This window comes from Sinocyclocheilus anshuiensis, unplaced genomic scaffold (genome assembly GCF_001515605.1).
Source record: "Sinocyclocheilus anshuiensis isolate Anshui unplaced genomic scaffold, SAMN03320099.WGS_v1.1 scaffold792, whole genome shotgun sequence".
Classification (NCBI taxonomy): Eukaryota; Metazoa; Chordata; class Actinopteri; order Cypriniformes; family Cyprinidae; genus Sinocyclocheilus; species Sinocyclocheilus anshuiensis.
The window spans coordinates 377,297-399,884 of NW_015558618.1; the positions used below are offsets into that span (position 1 = coordinate 377,297).

A 22,588-nucleotide genomic window follows, 5' to 3' on the forward strand; every position below is an offset into this window, starting at 1 on the left:
GTGAATCGTTACATCCCTACACGTGATCCAGGCATTCGTGTTGCTGCCACACTTCTTCCTCCTCGGCTGTCCAGTGGACATGTACTGCAGCTTGTTTAAGAGTCACACATTGGCCTTAGTGAAAGTACTCATGTAATCATAGTCATAATCATCCTGATTTAAAATCCTAAATATCAGGGCAGCCCTGATGTGTCTGCGAGCAAAGATTTGATCTGCAAACGCTTCATTACCAGCTGAACATCGAAACTGACCGAGGTCCTGGACGAGGCTTGTTTTTCTCAGATTCTCAGCAGGGGTAAATCGGGGACAAAACTGACTTAAAACTCCTGTAATGTGAGCCCGTGTTACATTACATCCATTTTTTTTGACCATATAGTAATTAATTTTTTGAACAAAGTGTCTTATTATTAATATATAATGGTTTCAACTAACAAATATTTATTTTTATTCTTTCTCTCTGAGTGTTCAGTTTTCTGTGATCAACATTTCACAGCTGCTGCTGATAGAACTTTTAAACCAGGACAATTCCATTATATAACTCATATCCATACTTTTATTTATTGCCATGTTTTCATGGTTCTGAATGTGGGTTCATTCAATTATCCATTTCCTGTTACAGACAAGAAAATCGAGAAGCTGGACACAGATGATTTGGATGAAATCGAGAAAATCGCCAACTGAGCGGCCATCTTTGTTCTTTTAATAGGACTGTGCTCGTGCTATGTTTTAAATCAGAGGCTGGAGGCAGAGCTGTGCCAGAGAGGATGTTTACATCTGGAGCAGTTTTATCTCCGATGGAGTTTTTATAGGTTTTGTTTAAACACATTTCACTCTTTGTACTTAATAAATTTCGAATGTCTAGTCTTAACATCACGTGTGCGAGAATGCTACAGGAGCGGTCCGGGATAGTGGCACGAGGAATATGCCTTTCGATATATCAACAATTTCATCATGAACCTTTTCAATTGACACTTAACAGCCTGCCTTCACATGAAGTGTGGGAAAAAATTACATTGACTGTTATATTGATTTCTAACATCCTCATATTGTCGTAATTGTTGATGAGATTTTTGTGAAATGAGCTGAATTTTCGATCACGAGTGTGCAGAGTGCTACGTTTCATGAAAAATGAGCATTTTCAGTCAAGTTTATTTGTGTTTATGAAATCTGGGTGCAGCTACATTTGATGTGTCACTCCTAACTAGGAGTCAAAATGCAGGGTTTATTTCATATTATGAGAGATTGCTGTTATACATTAATACGCAATAACTCATTACATTGCTACAGAAGGATGCTAGCAGTTATTGGCTTTGAATTAAACTCAAACAGTTGCCAAAGTCCTTTTACTGGTATAAAATTATGCAAAAGCCAAAGATTTGTGCCTCCATTGGATTCGCCAGTATTTAACATGGAATAACACAAATGTATCTATTCATCATGTCCAAATATTGTCATACGTATTCAATAAGTACAAAGAGTGAAACTGTTATATTTAACAGATGCGTCACGGCATTCGTTGTAAGAGTGCTCTGGAGTGGAAGCGTTATTTGTGTTCCCCGTAACAGACTGCATTGAATTGGAAATGATCAGGTTCAAGTACTGGAATGCAACTGAATTTGTAACAGCAGAAGGCTGTGCCACATTCCCGTTTGCAGCTGCCTTAAAAATGTAAAAGACAGATGCGAAAGCATTCTCTACAATCTCAGTGTATTCTTCAGGGTAGCCGTAGCAAATGATTATTTTATATTATGGAATGTTTTAATTTAACCACTGTAAACTCAAACGACACTGCACTCGACTCCATTACATATGCATTAGAGTAGACGTATATTTTATTCATTGGTATGAGAGTAGTGAGGTTGGGGTAAAGTGTGTCGGTCGCTTCTTTGAAGGGAAGACTTTTCTTGATAAAGAATTACTAGATTGCTTGAATATATCTCCTGTTGCCTTGTTCATTTTCTCAGTTTGGTTCAAGCTGTCGAGTTGCAATGATATTAAATAGAGGGTTTGCAAAAAAATGTATGATTAAACTAAAGGTCTGTCTAGAAACCATCACTTGATCTGGTGTCGCATCAGAGAATAAATGGACTTGTCTATTATCAAAAACACATTCCTGCATAATCATTGCATTTCTACATTTTTTTTATTTTTAGTATGTAACTGAAATACCCATAATGCTTGAGGACAATTCAATGATGACGTTTCTACATCACCACAAGGCTGCTCGTAGTCGTTCAAGTCATATTCACCTCAATGAAGATGTATTTATAACATTCATTTACTCTCATTCATTTATGTGAAAAATGTTTTTTTTTTTTTTTTTTTTTTTTTTTTTTTTTTTTTTTTTTTTTTTTTTTTTTTTTTTTTTTTTTTTTGCAAACGTACACTTACAGCTGACAAATCAGCCTTTTGAAATGATTAATAATTTCCGTATTTCACCTCAACTGAATGTTGATGACAAAAAAGTATGTATCTCTCTGAAAGTGATCTGTAATGAGACTCGGTCTGTGTTTTTGGAGCGGATCAGTGACTGTCTGGACTCTGGATGTTACAGGATGAGGAATGCTTGCCGCGAATCTTGACAAAACTGTTTAAAACTGATAAAACCTCTCAGATCTGCTGCTTTTGTGCTGATATTGATGTCTGGGTGATGTGTGCTAGAATAAAACTATGAATCAAAGTATATTTGCCTAACTTTTTGTAATATTTAAAAAAAAAAGAAATCTGTAATTAAGGATATATATTACTTGCATATCCCTATGTAAGTATGGTTTTGACACAGGCAGGTGTTGGAAAAACGGATAAAAAGAACACTTTAATACATTTTTTAACATATTTACATTAGATATTGTGAGATATTTATTTAAATGATTATTTTACTGTTCAGCCAGCATACAAGCTCCAAGATCTGCAATTTTTCAAATAAGAAAAAAAAAATATTTAATTCGAATGAATGGCTGTTAGGACATATTACATATAATTGCACTGTATACACTATATTACCTACTATTTAATTATGAAGCAGCATGCATTATGCAACAAACAGCAGTAATAGTCTACGCTCATCACATGACCTCTATTCTGCATATTTAATTAATCAAGTGCAATCTAGTTATCTTCTCATTATTTTGCATTTATTTTTGCATTGTGTTAACATTCATTGACATGGAGGGTCAAGTCGAGCACATTGCATTTTGGGATATGTTGTTCTGTGCAGTGTGTGGTTGGTCATCCAGGTAGCCTAAAATTTGCATACACGTATAATGAGTAGAGTGATATTCTGGACCCAAACTACTGGTTCGTACCTGTATCTCTGTACTGTACGTCGGTCAGAAACAGGCCGTGGGCTGGGGCCGTCAGGTTTTGTGGGAACGCCAGTGAATCTCGTGCTTCTAGCAGCTCCTGAATCTGACTAACAGACAGTCTACCCTGACCGACGGCAACCAGCGCCCCAGTCATCCTCCGCACCTGTGAGCGGAAACGTGGCGCTTTGATTATGTGACTACTATTGCTATATAAGCTATCAGCCATATTTCATCATCAAAGACATTCTTTCAAATCCACTGAAATGAAATGCATGCAATGAAATTCACACATTTAACACTAGGAGGCAGACTACCTACAATGCAACATAAATGTCATATTTATAGGGGAACAAAGCCAGTACTTACTTGTCTGTATAAAAAGGATCTACTTTTAAAAGTGAGCTCCCAGAACGGAATATCTCTGTAAGAAAATGCACAAAAATCAAGCAATTTGAAATCACTTTAATTGAAGCCACCAAACATGACCAAAATTCCATTTGTGCAAGTGACTGAACAACAGATTCATGGGTGAAGTCTGAAGACCTGACCTCTTTCGGGTTGTCTTCTTCACTCGTATTATTATTTCTGCGTAGTTGGCACACTATTTCTTCCATTAAAACTAAAGCTGCCTGCATCAAATAAACAACTGGAGCTGCAGCAGGAGCACTGGAGCGCTCTGGATAACATGCAATATTTACTGCTTAGACAGGTCCAATGTTTCATAGTGCTTTTTGTTTTTTAATTGACGATGAGATTAGTTTGGACTGACTTCACAGAGATGCTAAATGGGATCGTCTGGCTCTCATTTAATCACAGCTTTGAATGAACAAACAGCCAGAGTGTGTTACATGAAGAGAGATAAGCATACAACACCAACACAATAAAAAACCTCAAAGGAAGCACATGTGAGTCTAAAATACATACCTGCACTTCCAGAATAAAGAAAAATAGTGTACTGCTTATTGTACTTTTTAAAAATTGTATATGAAATAGTATGTAATGATAAAATATTTGACTTCAAATAAACAAATGCATTAATTTTCCATGACTTTTCCAGTTGTGTGATGACTGAAAAAAAAAAATAATAATAATAATTCTAAAATTATTTTTATATTTTTCATGTAACGCCCCCTGGATGTTTCAGACACAGAGAAATATTTATAGCTTAAGAAAGACTTGAATTGAAAATAACCACAAACATTATATTTGCTATATAGATTTCATGACCCTTCATGAATCAAATTTTTTTTAATTCCCCAATATTTTCAGATTTTCCAGGACTCCTAGAAAACACTATTCTCAAGATTTTTCTAGTTGAACATTCCTTTTCACTTCGGAATACATCACATTACAGAAGTAAAATGGGTTGCAAATGGCATTTTATGTTGTCCAGATATCATCTCATGTGCGTTTTAATCATATTTTATCTGAAAACTCTCAGTAGTTCAATCCGAGGAGGTTTATAATAGCATTCTCATTAATCCTATCATCAGTTAAGCTAATGCTAACTAACCAGACCTTGACCCTTTATATAAGCATATCTTGTTTCACAAACAATAAACCCTTTGGTTACCTCATCAGCTTGTCTTTTCCATATAACCAATCAACACAATCAATCTACTTGCAGGGGCTGTGTGATCCCTTTTAATGAATATCACCCTATTGTAGAGGAATATCTGATCTCATTAACTAAGTGACTGAACAAACATTTCATATCTAACTCATGCATTGGGTGCACCTGGACATCTAAGCTTTTCCATTTCGTAATTAATTCACCTCCGTATGACATGAGCGCTGACATCACAGATGTAAATGATGAACACGTGGACATATTCATGATGTTTCTTGTGTGTGAAGTCCACTCCATTCATTATAATACAGATGAAATGTGGCATTCATTTAACTACTCCTACAGTTTAAAACCTTGTTTGCATATTAACAATTTTATCTTGTAGTTTTGAATCCAGGTAGATAATAATACATGTATAGTTTAAATTCAAATGAATGGTTTGCCCAAAAAATGAACATTTGCTGATCATTTACTCAATAATAGCCTCAGGCCATCCAAGATGTAGATGAGTTTGTTTCTTCATCAGAGCAGATTTGGAGAAATGTAGCAGTACATCACTTGCTCACCAATGGATGCTATGCAGTGAATGGGTGCCGTCAGAATGAGAGTCCAAACAGCTGATAAAAACATCACAATAATCCACACCACTCCAGTCCATCAATTAACATCTTGTGAAGTGAAAATGTGGATTATTGTGATGTTTTTATCAGCTGTTTGGACTCTCATTCTGACGGCACCCATTCACTGCAGAGCATCCATTGGTGAGCAAGTGATGCAGTGCTACATTTCTCCAAATCTGCTCTGATGAAGAAACAAACTCATCTACATCTTGCATGGCCAGATGGTGAGTAAATGTTCAGCAAATGTTCCTTTTTAAGTGAACTATTCCTTTGTGTTACTGTGTATATATGACCACAAAAGGAGATATTTTAAAGAATGTTCACTCTGCTGATGATAACAGGCATATGATGACAGAATTGTCCTTTTTTGAGAAACTGTCCCATTAAAAGCAGCTAAAGTCTCTCTTTTGGTAGAAAAAACACTTTTCTGATTTGCATTTCTTAAAGGGCTATGCAGCAAAATGCCATGATCTGGTTTTTTCAGTGTGTGTGAGTGTGTGTGTGTGTAAGTGTGGATGATAAATGCATTGATCCCCTGCAAATCTTGACATTAGCGTGAACAGAGCAGATGGTGTGTGTGTGTGTGTGTGTGTGTGTGTGTGTCTCCCAGCTGAGAGCCGCACGTGAAAAACCCCAAATGACCTGCCGAAGGGATCCCAGTGTGAGTTGATTTTAAACATATGTCCCAAAGGCTTTTGAGGGAGGCACAGATAATCATTTTTGTTTCTGAATGCAGAATTATTTTTATAGATAAAACCAATTGTGATTAAAGGATTATTCTGGGTTATTTTTTTAACTAAGGTTACTGTAAGTGATATCAGAAAGTGATATCTGAAATTAGGAGCCAAAAAAAAAACTCAAGTTAAATGCCACAGATGTTTTCCATATATATTATGACCGCAATAAACTAGAACATTCCTTTAAATACATGCATATAAACCACCTTTCAAAAGTTTGATGTCAGTAAGATTTTTAAATATTTTTTTGGAAGAAGCCTCATATGCTCACCAAGGCTACATTTATTTGATCCAAAAGTACAGTAATATTGTGAAATATTATTACGATTTAAAATAACAACTTTCTATTGTAGTATATTTTAAATTGAAACGTATTCCTGCGATGCAAAGCTGAATTTCCATCATCATTACAGTCTTCAGTGTCTCATGATCCTTCAGAAATCATTCTAAGATGCTGATTTGCTGCTCAAGAAACATTTCAGATTATTATCAATGTTGAAAACAGTTGTGCTGCTTCCTATTTTTTTTGTGAAAACCATGATACAATCATTTCAGGATTATTTGGTTAATAAAAAGTTCAAAAGAACAGCATTTATTTAAACTAGAAATCTTTTGTAACATTATAAATGTACTCTAAATGTTCTTTACTGTCAATTTGATGCATTCTTGCTGAATAAAAGTATTAATTTATTTAACTTTTTTGAATGATAGTGTACATATATATATCTCAACTCATCAAATACTGAATCCTCCCTTTGACTTGCCCAAAATAGGTTTTGTGACTAAAATAATGTTTTCTTCAGAACACTGATGCAGACGGTATAAAAACAGCCATTCTTCACTGCATTTGACAGGCTACAGTGTTTGTCCCTCAGAGCAGGACAGCAAGAAGAGCAGCCTGCTTTTGTCAACATCACGCTTTAGTCCATCATCTGTTGCCTAGCAACAGTCTCATCGCACATGCCTAACCGAAGAGACGACTGATGAAACACCAGCCTCAACGACTGGACATCCACTGTGCTATAAAGCAGCTTTGCCTTTCATACTGTGTGTTTGCATTTCAAATATTAAACAACGTAAACATTCCTTTAGCTTGTAGCTAGTGTTGCTTTCGTCAACGAAAATTATGACTAAATATCGTCGTCAACGAACCTTTATCACGTGACGAAAACGAGACGAGACGCAACGTAAATGCTGGTCATGTGACGATGACTATAATTAAATGTATAATGCAATATAAAACTAAAATTAAAACAGGCCGCCAAAAACAACACTACTTGTAGCTGATAATAGTGGTTAAAGAACATGAGGCTCGCTATATGAAATCATAATTAGGGTTATTAATGCACAAATGTACTGGGCCGAGATGGTTTATAGCTTGAGAAGGGATTTACATTAGCAACTATTGGCAGCATGTTGTAATTGCTGATCCATTAATTGCAGATTGGATGACCTCCGGCCTTGATGTTCAGCCATGTATCTTTCTAGGAAGTCAGAGGCTATTTATATGCTCCCATGCCGAATGACTCCACATTTGCTCAATTAATCCCTCAGCACATGCTGTTGAAAAGCGGCTATTAAAATAAAATGCCAAGCAATTGCATTAACCAAATGACAGAATTAAATCTGGCAGATTGTGGGATGAACTGCACTTTATTGGTTCGTGACAGACCATTATATATCGACCAGGCCGATTATTCTGACAATCTTTGGCCATTCTGCCATGTTTAGTGTTTCCCTATGAGTCAGTTCCAACATCTACTGACAGCCTTGTCAACTGATAACATATATTTTGGTAAGTAAATGCTGAGTAAAATAGATATCACGAAGGGTTAGATTTTCACTGAATAATGACTTAAAATTCAAGGGATAGTTCAACCAGAAATGAAAATTCTGTCCTCATTTACTCACCCTCAAGACGTTATGGTTTCTTTCTGCTGAACACAAAAGATATTCTCCAGAATGTTGGTAACCAAACAGCTGCTGGTCCCCATTGACTTCCATAGTATTTGTTTCCACACTATGTAAGTCAATGGGGACCAGCAACTGTTTGGTTACACACATTCTTCAAAATATCTTCTACTGTGTTTCACAGAAGAAATAAACTCACACAGGTTTGGAACAACTTGAGGGTGAGAAAATGATGACTGAATTCTCATTTTTGGTTATCACTTTCAACCAAGTAGACTTTATACAGGTACATCTCTAAAAATTAGAATATCATGAAAAAGGTCAATAATTTTTGTCACTCATTTCAGAAAGTGAAACCCATATATTATATAGATTCATTACACATAGAGTGAAATATTTCAAGCCTTTATTTCTTTAAATTTTGATGATTATGGCTTACAGATAATGAAAACCCAAAATTCAGTGTCTCAGAACAATCTATGGGGTATTGTCAAGAGGAAGATGAGAGACACCAGACCCAACAATGCAGATGCCCTGAAGGCCGCTATAAAAGCAACCTAGGCTTCCATTACACCTGAGCAGTGCCACAGGCTGATCACCTCCATGCCACGCCGCATTGATGCAGTAATTCATGCAAAAGGAGGCCCAACCAAGTATTGAGTGCATAGAAATGAACATACTTTTCAGAAGCCTGACATTTCTGTTTAAAATATCCTTTTTTTATTGATCTTATGTAATATTTTAATTTTCTGAGACACTGAATTTTGGGTTTTCATTATCTGTAAGCCATAATCATCAAAATTTCAAGAAATAAAGGCTTGAAATATTTCACTCTATGTGTAATGAATCTATATATGTGTTTCACTTTCTGAAATGAGTGACAAAAAATATTGACCTTTTTCATGATATTCAAATTTTTTGAGATGTACCTGTATATAGTGAACATCTTGCTGTTTTATGGTGCTTTTTTGAGGTTTTTGGAGCTCACTCACCACCACTGTACAGAAAACAGAAGCATGAACATTCTGCTAAATTTCTCCTTTTGTGTTCCACAGAACCAAGTCTTGGGTTTGGAATTGCATGAAAATGAGTAATCAACCTCTGTGTTTTATTTTTGGGGGGCCGATTCCTTTATTTAGTCCCATATTTAATTTTTGACAGAATGAAAACGAGGCTGTGAGGAATGTGCATACAAAGTACGTGCAGTTACAAAAATCGGGTGGTGCACGTACTATTCTGGTGACAAAATATGCGTCACGCACACTATACGTGGACCCTCACGTACGTGTAAAAACCAAAGCATACTTTGGGCTTCAAAGCTTATGATACATATTTCCAGAAAAAATGTGAGTTTTGTGAGTTGTGAAAATGTGATCTAGGACCTTTATACAGTCTATAAGTCTATCTCTCACAGCCTCATTTTCACCCACATGCACCTAAGGTATATTGTGATGAATCCACTGGCAATCAATATGGTTGGTCTCATCACAGCACCAGCCAAACGCTGCTTCCTCCAATCTCTGGCTTTGCAGCTTTTTATCCTACCTGTGAAAGTGTCTCTGACTGAACGAGACCCCAGATTCCAGCTGGGCCTTCTCTAGGGTCTTCACTGGGTTCTTAAAGGGCGTCTCTGAGCTCAAGGCACGGAAGGTGCTGAAGTCATGGGTTCCTAACAGAAGTGCGGCAGCCTCTTGCATTGCAGAGATATTTAGCCTCCTGTGGGGAGAATGAAGTAATAGAGAGCAATCAAACTCTGCATATACACTGAGCACAGAGACTGTGCAGGAACCGCAATCAACGGTACTTTATTACTGCATGTTATTACTTCAGGAAATAAGTTTCTCAGGGCAGGGCGATATAGATACAATCACTATCTGCTAAAGGATTTGGTGTCAGTAAGATTTTTTTGATGTTTTTGAAAGAAGTCTCTGATGCTCACCAAAGCTGCATTTATTTGGTCAAAAATATAGTAAAAACCGTAGTAATGTGAAATATTATTACATTTTAAAATAACTGTTTTCTATTTTGATATGTTTAAATGCAAAGCTGAATTTTCAGCATCATTACTGCAGTCATCAGTGTCACGTGATCATTCAGAAATCAATCAAATATGAAACATTATTATCAATGTTGAAAACAGTTGTGCTGCTTAATATTTCTGTGGAAACTGTGATGAATAGAAATTTCAAAAGAACAGCATTATTTAAAATAGAAATCTTTTGTAAAATTTTAAATTTCTTGATTTTCACCGTTGATCTATCTGATCAATGCTTAATAAAAGCATTAATTTCTTCTCAAATCTCAAATTTTTTTAACAGTTGTGTATACAGCTGAAATTTCATTTATATCTTGATATTTATATTTTTGCACTGAAATGGCTTATAAAGTTGCTTTTCCTTCCATTATAGCCACATAGATTCAAACATTTTAAATACATATTTAAAATACTTAAGTCATTTTATTTTTATAGTGCTTTATACGACAGAGATTGTTTCAATGCAGCTTCACGGCAAAGTAACAATCAATGATGCAAACTTTACGTCTTTAGGAAACATTGTGGCTAGTAAGCAAAAAACATATAAATATTCAACTTGACAATTCACAACGTTGCTTATTTTTTGTATTTCCAGCCGATTCAGCTTAAATATTTATTAACATTCAATATATCACCAGCACTAGCTGACAGGGGTAAAAAAAATCTCAGTTAGAAGACATGAATAAAGACATAAAGCCATATAGGTCAAGGAACGTTCAAATAAGCCTCTACAAACTTCCCTTTTAAAGGACTTAATCCAGTTTGTGTGTGTTGAACGGCAGTTCTTATGAGATGGAAAAGTAGCTGGAATGTGTGTGTGCATGAAGCAGACGCAAGACGGCTGTGGGTGTTGTTCTGCGTCACTACGAGCCTGAAGCTTATCTTGGCCTACTTTATCGCTAAAAATGAAGAGAGTGGGAAAAAATAGCATTAATGTTCACCCTTGGAGATGAGCCACTCGCTCCAGCGTTACTCTATCAAGGGCTTCAAAAAGACATCTGAGGCACACGCTGCCGTAACAATGCATACTTTCCTCATCTTTGGTTGCAGTGTTGGCCGATAACCGGAAATCATTCGCTTGCCCTTATGACGGGTCTTGTTTGTAATTCATGTGTGGCTTTTTCCACTGTGAATCAGAGTATGTGTTTGTTCCTATTGCTCTCCGAGAGGATTTAGCTTCTGTGACATGTGCGTAGTGATGCGGTTGTAGAGCACGTGCAGAAGAGAGGGGGCGGCACTCACGTGTCTCGTAATGCCCAGCACAGATCCCTCTCCGTTACTGGCATTTCTGTGTGATGTCTGAGACCCGAAGCAAAGCGGTACACATATGTGCGTGATACGGCCCGATAGCGTGCGTGGAAGTCGCTGTGGACGCGGTAAGCCCTGGTGATTCTGGGGGGAAAAAAGACAGAATAGCAGACACTGCATCAAATCTGGTAATGCACATATGTTTGTTTTGTAAACTCGGCAGCCAAGATTCAAGTTAGTCCAGAGTAATCAAGACACTGGAGGAAATATCATAACACTGGTTTTCATGTAAGAAAAACAATAGTCACTCATCATTCAAATGCAGCTTGATATCATAACAAACAAATCTGGTTTATACTCATGGTTGAGGACAGAACACAAGAGCGACATGGAAATATGTTCATTCATCTCTTCAACACAACAAGTTAAAGGAAAGGAAAATTTGATGTACTGCGGAAATCATTTAATGGTTTTGCCAAAATGTCCAATAGAACAGTGGCTCGCAAACTTTTTGACTCCAAGGCCTTCTTTCTCAAAGATGACATTTGAAGGCCCTAATAGATAGTACTGCTACAATGTCATAGCTATATTTTAAAATAATTACAAATATTGTAATATAATTACAATATAAATGCAATATTTTAATATAATTGCAATATTTTAAAATAAATACTAAAATAATTATTATACTACGGGGCTGTTGAATGCTTGAATCTGATTGGCTGACGAACGTTCTAAGGCGTGCAATTATGCCGAGTTCACACTGCACGATTTTAGCACGATTTTTCACTCGCCGACCGGTTTTGTGAAATCGCCGACAAATGCCCGAAATCGGAGGCAAATCGGTGCTCATTCACGCGAGTGACAATCACGCAGTGTGAATTATCAAAGACGCGATCTGAGGGAATCGCCGACACGTCGCCGACGCCCGCAAAATATTTGGCATGCTAAATATCTGGAGCTGTCAGCGATTCACAATCACGCTGTGTGCAATGATTTCTGACTGAAAACTACGCGACTGACTGCTACCTCAGATAGTCATGCAGTGTGAAAACCACAGTGACCCGACGACTTTGAAAATCGTGCAGTGTGAACTCTGCATTATTTTCAGGGAAACGTGGCTAAAGTAGTTCCAGGTAGGTCTTGACCGCATTACATGTTCATATCACTTCGCCAAATGATTTCAGTCATTTCAAAGGTCCTTACAGCTTAAAACAGCAAAAGAACCAAATCCCACAACGACACTGGCCAAGCAAATAAATATAGTAAACAATCGGATCAAAATGACAAATTATTTCCATGTTTTTGCCACAAAATTACGTTTTATTATGTACGGAAAGCACATACTTTCTTTCTCCCACTCAAATGCACACACATCATTAGAGTAAAGACACACGTGCACAGAAACGTGTTGTTAGCGCTACTCTGACAATTTTATCAGTAAAATAGTTTAACAGCTTAAAAGCTACATGACATTTCGCACTAGTGAGGTAATAACGCGCTATTCTTGAAGCTGATAAACTTACAGTTTCGCTATTAGAGACGCTTGCTGCTGAACACACTTGAAAGAGAACTCAGAGGTAATTCACACACACTTAAAGGTGCAGTAGGAGATCTTGGAAAATGCTAACTATAGCACTGAAAGCGAACATCCCACCCTCCCTGCAATCGCCGTCCAAAGCCACGCCCCCTGAACGCATACGCTCACAGACCAGAATACCAGAGACAACATTACTAGGCTACATCAGCGGTTCCCAATTCCAGCCCATGTTCCGAAGTGAAGTAAACTTCAACGGATTTCCCCTGCTCAGGGAGGAGGGAGCAATGAACACTGTGTAGGGATCATATCGATCGGAACACAGTTCATGCACGTCGCTCACTTCTAACGAGCTGGTTATCTGAATGGGGTGCGTTAACTAAGCGAGACATGCAAAATATGCAGAGTGGGGGGGGCGCGAGGACTGGAATTAGGAACCGCTGGGCTACATCATGTGTCATTCACCAGTGAGAAAACTTTAAAAGTACTACAATACCAGGAAGGAAGATCGGGTTGTTGATGTTTGTCTGCCATTCTCGCTCTGTCTGCACAGCATGCGTGAACGCGCTGATGACGTATCCTGTCTGCTCGAACGGGGTGCGCAGAGGTATGCAGATACATACGTTCACAGGCAGGTAGGAAAGCGAATTAAAACGCTCGGGCCGATACTGATAAATACATTTGCACCACTTAACTTAATGATTGCTATCGGGATGTGAAGAGACTTTCAACCAGCATAACAAAAAATCGCTATTGCTGAGCAATGACAACACGGAAACAGGTCGATATATTATATATATGATTATATATAAATCGTCAGTTTGTTGTTTTACACACATGCACACAGACATTATTTCATACACGACATAGTCGTGAGATGCAAGAAACATAGACATATGGCAAGAAATCTGTAGACGCTCCCATAACAACAAAAGACGATACTTTATTGAACCTTTTCTGATAAGAAGTGTGCACTGCAAACGCGAGCATTTTTGACGTTCGTTTCTGTCCAGTCTGCTCGTTTTATCACGTTTAACCACAGCTGTCGTCGTTTTTTTGTCTGGCAGTGGCAGCAGATATGCGATCAAATTTCTAATTTGAGGCTGTATTACATCGATTCTGGCACCCAACATCACAACAAGATGATATTTTAAGTTCCTTATGTAGCCGAATCTGCACTGGTTTGAATGGGCCGCCTCCAGTTTCCCCTTTGTTTTGCTGCCTCCAGCTAGCGCTGTGATGTCGGCTGACCCTAGTTACCTGTGGTTGGCCTGGCCGTGCGTCACTCAGAACACAACAGGCCAATCAGAAGAGAGGCTCATGAATATTAATTAGACAGGCCAAAATCGACCTGTTCTCAGCAGAGCTCCTGAGAGAGGAGCTGTACAAATATATTGAGATGGTTTTTGGTACTTATACCGCAAATATATATTCTTAAGGACATCAAAACCTAAAATAAAACTCCAGAAAGGTGTACAATATGTGACCTTTAATCTCAATCTCTCACTCATATAACTTGATTAAAAATGACATTTTGGAATTACCAACAGAAGCGTGGGATGAGATGTGTAAGAATTTACCTACTCACAAGAGCATTTTATGGACAAAACCTGACGAATATTATTACAAATGACTTTACATTTAATGTAAAGGTAGTAAAAAGTTATAGTTTTTTAGTGAAAAACTAGTACTGCTAGTACTGTAGCTTTGCAGGTTGGTTTCTTCAAGCGCCTTAGAGACCTTGATCCGGTTCTTCAGTTTTTTTCTGTTTCTTCATGTAATCCCAGACGGACTGGATGATGGTGAGATCAGATCTCTGTGTGAAGCACTGGCTACTGTCAGACTCCTTGTGCATACAAAAATCTCACTGGATTATTAAAATTAATGGCAAAAGGAATGTTTGGAAATGTAAACTGATATTTCCTACTGACACAATAGAGCTAAAGATAGAAATAACTGGCCATTTTTTGTTGATGGAAATACTACTGGCCTGAGACTTTTGCATACTGAAGAAGTATATTGAAGAAGGAACCAAACCATTTCTACATGCCTGACAATCAAAAACAACCACTTAGCAATGCACTAAAAACCTCTCCTTAGCAACACCTTAGCAACCACACAGCCTTGGGAACCACTCATAGCAACAACCTAGCATCACGGCAGTGAGTTTTGCCCAGCCAAAACTCCTCAAATTTTCTTCAGAACGTGTTAAAATTTAGTTTGCATTTTCAATGGCATGTCTACAATGTGAAATACTATTTAAATAAATGTAATTATAATAATTAGTTGAATAAACATGCAACAACATTTCCAACATCTGTAAGGTTTGTGCAGTACTAGATCTTGCTCGAAACACTGGCAGCTGCTGGGGTGTTGGTCTTCGTCTGACTGAGTGCTCTTGTGGATTAAACTGCTGGTCTTGCACCCCCATGAGGTCCATGTTGATCACAAAGTGCCTCAATTCCCCATTAAACATTTATGCAATACAATCCCATGAGGCCTTTTGAGAGGACCAGTCTATCAGCACCAGACCTCCCTGAAGCACATGCCAGAGGGCTTCACCATCATTCATGACAGGCACAATATGGACATTCTGTGAGTATTTTCAATGTTACGTTTAATGATAGCGTCACAAAAGAAGATGAAGTTCAAAAGTCATGGAACCTGTTGACATCCAATACACTTACTGTGATGAGGTCACATGAGTCAAAAAATCTAGTAATAACCCAGCTGCTGTGATCATGTCTGTTAATCAAAGAATAGATGAAAAAAGAGGGAATCAATAACTTTTGTAGCTTTAAGGACTGATTTGAAGTGTTTAAGAACTTTATTCCATTTCTGTATATTTAATTTTCTACTTGCTGAAGGGCACATGTTGCTAAATATGTCATTTATTATAATAGGCTTATGTGAAGATTGTTTTAAGCTCACTTAAATTATAAGTTAATTTTTAAAGTCTAATAAATGTTAAAATGTTGTTTCTACATTAATTTGAAGATGTGAAATTATTGAAATAAAAAATTATATTTAAAACCTTTAATAGTAGGTGGGATTAATCGTGATTAAGTAATGATGCTGAAAATTCAGCTTTGCATTACAGGAATAAATTACGTTTTAATATATATTCAAATAGAAAAGAGTCATTGTATATATTTCAAATAATTTGAAATAATAAAATACTTTTTTAACTATATTTTTGATCAAATAAATAAAGCTTTAGTGAACTTAAGACTTTCAAAAACAATAAAATCTCCCTGAAGAATACTAGTGCTCATTATGTGTCTGTGAGGATATAGTCACAGTGCTCAGTGTGTTCTAAACACAGGATAGCCAGACAGAAAAGAGCACAGCTGCCAGTCCACATCTCTGGCTAGAAGCACCACTGCACTCTGACAGCATCTCTGCAGGGTTGCTGGGGCATTTTAGGGGTAGTTTGCAGCAGTTTGCTCCTCCACTCTCCACTCACAACACCAAATAAAAACGACGATATGCTCAGGCTCCCAGAGGAGTCTGTCAGTTTATTAATGATTTACCAGCAGGCGCTAATCGCTGCTAACAGGAACATGGAATAAAACACACACAGACCTGACGTGAGCACTGCACTATCAACATACAAGCTTTTGTGACATATAAGGCAAATGTAAAATGAAAACTTTTCTTTTTATTATTACTATAATTTTTTTTTTATCCTTCCAAGACAATCACAGGCATCTGATGAACATTTGTGACTTTCTGCAGAGGCAGCGCTGTGACCCCAATCAGGCCAGGCGACCCCAAGCTTCCCCCAGCCTGTCTCTCATGAGCACAACCTCGAAAATATTCAGTCCCACCTGCCAATAACCCAACTCATACCATACAAATAGCTTAAAAAAAGAAGAATTTAAGGAAGAAGAGAACTGAATGGAATTCATATAAATACCATTTTGTGTGTGTGTGTGTGTGTGTGTGTTTAAAATATTTTTTTGCTCACCAAGGTTGCATTTATTTGATCAAAATACAGTAAGAGTAATACTGTAAAAATCTATTACAATTTAACATTTTCTATTTGAATATGTATTAAAAATTTAATTAATTCCAGCGATGCAAAGCTGAATTTTCAGCATCATTACTCCAGTCTTCAGTGTCACATGATCCTTCAGAAATCACTCTAATATGATGATCTGCTGCTCAAGAAACATTTTAAATATTATTATAGTTGTAACTGTGGAAACTGATAGTTTTTCAGGATTTGTTTAATTAATTCTTGATCATTTTTTGCAACAACAAAGTTTTTTAATGTCGCTTTTGTTCAATTTAATCATTCCAAGCTGTATTAAATAATAATAAATCGTACTGACCCCAAATTTTGAATGGTAGCGTACTATATATGTCCAGGAATATTAAATGATAATAAAAAAATAATTTATATAGGTGTCTGTAAAACTTATTTCATGATGGAATAACATTCATTTCTCAGAATGATCATTGCTGACACTAAATAATAACACTACTCATAATTACTTGATTTCATTTATAATAATTGCATTCAATATTAGCTAGTTTTACTATCATTGAAATGCAATTCAGTAAATTCCTCTTTTCTGTAATTCCACTTTAATTTCCTGTGGAATGTGTGGTAAATTAATTTCAACCATTTATAATTATAAAGATGATCACATTAGGAAATATATATATATGCATACTTACCAGAACAAAATGATTTTCTTTTAAGGTTTAAGTTGGTCACTAACAGCAAAGCGACATTTCAGCACATCACGGGTTAAAATGACTACAGAGGACGTGTCAAGGTGACTTTGTAAAAGCAATTTACTCGGCATTTGATACAAGGAAGGTCCCCCAGGAGCAACATGGGATTATGTCTCTTGCATAACAGTGTCACGATGCACACACACGAGGGACGAGGAGATGCTGGAGAATATGTTGACAGGACTTTATTTGCATGAACCAAGGGAGACGAACACAGGAAGACGTTCACAGGAAGACGTTCACAGCGGACAGAGAACTTGGGACTGGGAACACTTTTTATATACACACAGGAGGAGGGGATGACGAGACACACCTGGGAGCAATGAAACATCATGGGGAACACCTGGGACAAATTAAACATGGGAAAGGAACACCTGGGGAGCAAGACACAGACAAAACATGGAACAGAGTCTGACAAACAGTGGCTGGGGATCCGATTAATTCCCCATGAATTGCCCCTTCAGGGGATTGAATTTTCAGATAACTGGCCCTGATCTTTTACACCTAAGCAACTTCCAAAGACTACAGTAGATCTGATTTAGCCCTGGTTTGACCTCTCTGACATTACACAGAGTGTGACAATGTTTGAAAGCTTTTTAAAAGAAAAACTTTGAAAAGTAAATGCTTTATTGCTTCAATAAAGTGTCACGTTTTTTTGTTGTTTTAAAAGCAGTCAGTATTTTAGCAATTCAGTTTAGTGCCACAAAAAGCACAGAAAATTAGCTTTAATTTTCAGTGTGCTGTTTCTGTTTGACAGCTTTTGTCATCTGGCACTTCCAATAAAGAGGTTAAAATGGTTAATTTCTGATTTGCTGTCACTGTAAGTCTATATATAGTTTGCATAAACCATACAGAAGTTTGGGATTGATTTTTAATATTTTTGAAAGCAGTCTCTTCACCAACGTTCACCAAGACTGCATTTATTTTATCAAATATAGAGTAAAAGCAATAATATCGTTAAGTATTATAACAATTTAAAATAACTGTTTTCTATTTTAATGTATTGTAATATATAGACTTCAGTCTTGAGTGTCACATGATCCTTCAAAAATCATTCTAATTTTGTGCTAAAGACACATTTTTCATTATTATTGTAATCATCATTATCAATATTGAAAACAGTTGTGATCCTTAATACTTTTGTAGAAACCATGATACATTTTTCATAATTCTTTGATTAATTGAAAGTTCAAAAGAACAGCATTTATTTGAAATATGAATCTTTTGTAACATTATAAATGGATTTACTGTCACTTTAGATTAGTTTAATGCATCCTTGCTGAATACATGATGAACTTCTTTCAAAGTAAAAAAAAAAATCTTACTGACCTCAAACTTTTGAACTACTGTGTACAAAAATGTGGTGCAAAGACATACAGCTTTTTAAATCCTGTAAAAGCCTCCCACCTTATAGGTTCTGCTTTCAAGTGGAAGTTCAGGGCATCAACCAGGTCTTGCTCCAGCAGTGGTGGCTTGTCTCCTCTCCGCTGGATATCTACGTGTGCAGAGTTACACAAGGCTTGCACACCAGTGTCTGTTCTACTGGAGATCATCACTGACACCTCATTCACCGGCTTTAGTTTCCGCACAGCACTCTACAAAAAACAAACAGCATGAATCAAGTTGTTGTAAAACCTGATGATCATCTTAAGCAGCACGATTTGAGAACATTACAAAAGACACCTTGTGTGACTGAATGCAAGCAGAAAATCTGACCTCTTGCACAAAGGAGTTCACATGCTTGATGTCACAATTTTGCAAAATTGTATTCCTTTTTTCTCATTCATTTTGAAACATAATGCTTTTACTGTTTTAGATTTCTTAAAGGAATAGTTCACCCAAAATGAAAATCTGCTGGAAATGTACTCACCCTCGACCATCCAAGATGAGTTGGTTCTTCATGGGAACAGATTTGGAGAAATTTAGCATTACATCACTTGCTCACCAATGGATCTCTTCACTGGAGGAAGTGTTATTATGGACTGGCATTTTGACCAGAAGTGATGGTTTAAAGTTAAAACACCTCGATGGATTTGTTTCTTACAAACACACAGCTTCTCACTCCACAAGATGTTTTTGATGTACAGGAGTGTTGTGGATTATTGTGATGTTTTTATCTGTTTAGCTGTTTGGACTCTCATTCTGACGGCACCCATTCACTGCAGAGCATCCATTGGTGAGCAAGTGATGTAATGCTACATTTCTCCAATGAGGTTGAGTACATTTTAAGCAATTTTTCATTTTTGAGTCAACTATTACTTTAAAACATATTTTTAAAATAAGATTCTAAATCCCAGATTTTCAATGTTATCAGACATTAAACTGAATACATAAAGAGAGTTTATCACATACGAATATTACATAACTGAAACTTTGTCAGATGTTTCAAATCTCTTCTAAGACCTTTTCATCATATTTACTGCAATATTATAATAAAAGGCATGCTAGCACACATACAGATTATGACTGTGCTTCTGTAAATGATAAATTATATTCTGTAAAAGATTGAAAACTATGCTGATTGCAGTTTGCATAATTATAACACTAACAATGTGTGGGAATTAAAAAAAAAAAAATCTGAGATACTTAAAGAGACTGTTAGTGGAGTTTTGTATAATATATAGTTATATGTAAGCTTTGAGGAACCAAATACAATCTGACTTTGAGCAGTCGTTTTAACCCAATAAAGCCTATAGTATCATACTTGAATTTCCAAGGCCTCTAAATAATCAACTTTGCTATAAAAAAAACTGTTAATAAAAGCCTGATGTATGAATATATGATACAAAACACAAAATGCATTTTTTACATATGACTGTATTATTATTATTTAGTGCTGTCAAATGATTAATCGTGATTAATCGTGATTAATCGCATCCAAAATAAAAGTGTTTGTTTACATATTATATGTATGTGTGCTGTGTATATTTATTATGTATATATAAATACACATGCATGTATACATTTCAGGAAAATATGTTATGTTTATATATTAAATACATTTATTTATAACTTGTATGAATATAAACACATGTAAATATTTGTAAAATATATACTGTATCTGTGTGTATTTATATAGACATATTAAATATACACAGAACACACACATATATTATGCAAACAAACACTTTTATTTTGTATGCGATTAATCGCGATTAATCGTTAGACAGCACGATTATTATTATTATACATATACATAAACTGTTTTGTTAAAAAAAAATAATAATTTATTTCACATGTCAGGCTTTACTGGGTTAACTAAAATATTTGGCAAAACTTCTACGGAGACCATTCAAGCCACGAAAGAGCAACTACCTGTCTTGCCAACAGAGAAGCACCACACAACGGGATTTTACCGCAGTATATTTATATGCCATTTCCAAAAGAAATGCAAGTTAACGAGCAGACATATTGTGCTGAAGAGGATGGCAGATGTTTTGAGGGAAGCACCAGAGTCTGAGGATTTGATGCAGATGAGTGAAATAGAGAACTGGATCATATGGGAAACAATTATTTGAAACTATTTTTGAAAGATACAGCAATTGTTTTGCATTGTCAGGCAGAGACTGACCTCTAGATGATTCTCAACCCCCTCTACAGCTTGATCTGCTGCTGTTTTCATCACGCCACTGAGGAGAAAATGACAAGCAGACATTTACCGTATGTGTGTGGTGTTATAACGGCTCAGTAGAAGGAAGCGTGAGTGCGGTTGTCATGGAGACAGACCTATATTTGGTCCCTGCATATTGGAAAAAGATTAAATAACGGGCGGCGGATTTTTGCATGTTTCCTGATGTATTGTTTGTCAGTGCAAGTCGTTAACAGGATATATTTATTATGTATATATAAATACACATGCATGTATACATTTCAGGAAAATATGTTATGTTTATATATTAAATACATTTATTTATAACTTGTATGAATATAAACACATGTAAATATTTGTAAAATATATACTGTATCTGTGTGTATTTATATAGACATATTAAATATACACAGAACACACATATACATAAACTGTTTTGTTAAAAAAAAAAAAACTTTTATTTCACATGTCAGGCTTTACTGGGTTAACTAAAATATTTGGCAAAACTTCTACGGAGACCATTCAAGCCACGAAAGAGCAACTACCTGTCTTGCCAACAGAGAAGCACCACACAACGGGATTTTACCGCAGTATATTTATATGCCATTTCCAAAAGAAATGCAAGTTAACGAGCAGACATATTGTGCTGAAGAGGATGGCAGATGTTTTGAGGGAAGCACCAGAGTCTGAGGATTTGATGCAGATGAGTGAAATAGAGAACTGGATCATATGGGAAACAATTATTTGAAACTATTTTTGAAAGATACAGCAATTGTTTTGCATTGTCAGGCAGAGACTGACCTCTAGATGATTCTCAACCCCCTCTACAGCTTGATCTGCTGCTGTTTTCATCACGCCACTGAGGAGAAAATGACAAGCAGACATTTACCGTATGTGTGTGGTGTTATAACGGCTCAGTAGAAGGAAGCGTGAGTGCGGTTGTCATGGAGACAGACCTATATTTGGTCCCTGCATATTGGAAAAAGATTAAATAACGGGCGGCGGATTTTTGCATGTTTCCTGATGTATTGTTTGTCAGTGCAAGTCGTTAACAGGATTGGAAAAGCAGTGGCGGATGTATCCTACGGAAGTCAATAAATAAATATTCATCAGATGTTGTTGTATATGCCTAATAACGCCGTACAATACCAGTCATGTTCAACAGCCATGTGAGAGAGAGTGCCTGAAAGCAAAACCCAGCCGCTGCCCGCTGTCTCACATGTAGAAGCCAAAGCGATGCCTGTTTTAAAAATAGCCGTTGAAATGTGGAAATTATCTAACACACGCATA

General features: G+C 36.5%; 2 protein-coding genes across 2 annotated transcripts in view; one reads left to right on the forward strand and one right to left on the reverse strand.

Annotated features, from left to right (window-relative positions):
* The window catches only part of LOC107680447 (ATP-dependent RNA helicase DDX19A-like), a 13,566-nt gene extending 11,248 nt beyond the window's left edge, over positions 1–2,318 (forward strand). The window contains exon 12 of the mRNA XM_016476331.1: positions 620–2,318. Coding sequence (XP_016331817.1) covers positions 620–681 — 62 coding nt within the window. The 3' untranslated portion in view covers positions 682–2,318. The remainder of the gene's footprint in view (positions 1–619) is intronic.
* The window catches only part of pusl1 (pseudouridine synthase like 1), a 23,962-nt gene extending 1,458 nt beyond the window's left edge, over positions 1–22,504 (reverse strand). Inside the window, exons 1-8 of the mRNA XM_016476330.1 lie at positions 22,354–22,504; positions 21,436–21,534; positions 21,281–21,338; positions 19,117–19,304; positions 11,421–11,570; positions 9,689–9,859; positions 3,672–3,726; positions 3,306–3,468 (exon numbers count right to left, since the gene is read on the reverse strand). Of these exons, the coding sequence (XP_016331816.1) occupies positions 3,306–3,468; positions 3,672–3,726; positions 9,689–9,859; positions 11,421–11,570; positions 19,117–19,304; positions 21,281–21,338; positions 21,436–21,494 (844 nt within the window). The 5' untranslated portion in view covers positions 21,495–21,534; positions 22,354–22,504. The remainder of the gene's footprint in view (positions 1–3,305; positions 3,469–3,671; positions 3,727–9,688; positions 9,860–11,420; positions 11,571–19,116; positions 19,305–21,280; positions 21,339–21,435; positions 21,535–22,353) is intronic.
* Positions 22,505–22,588: the final 84 nt, after the last annotated feature.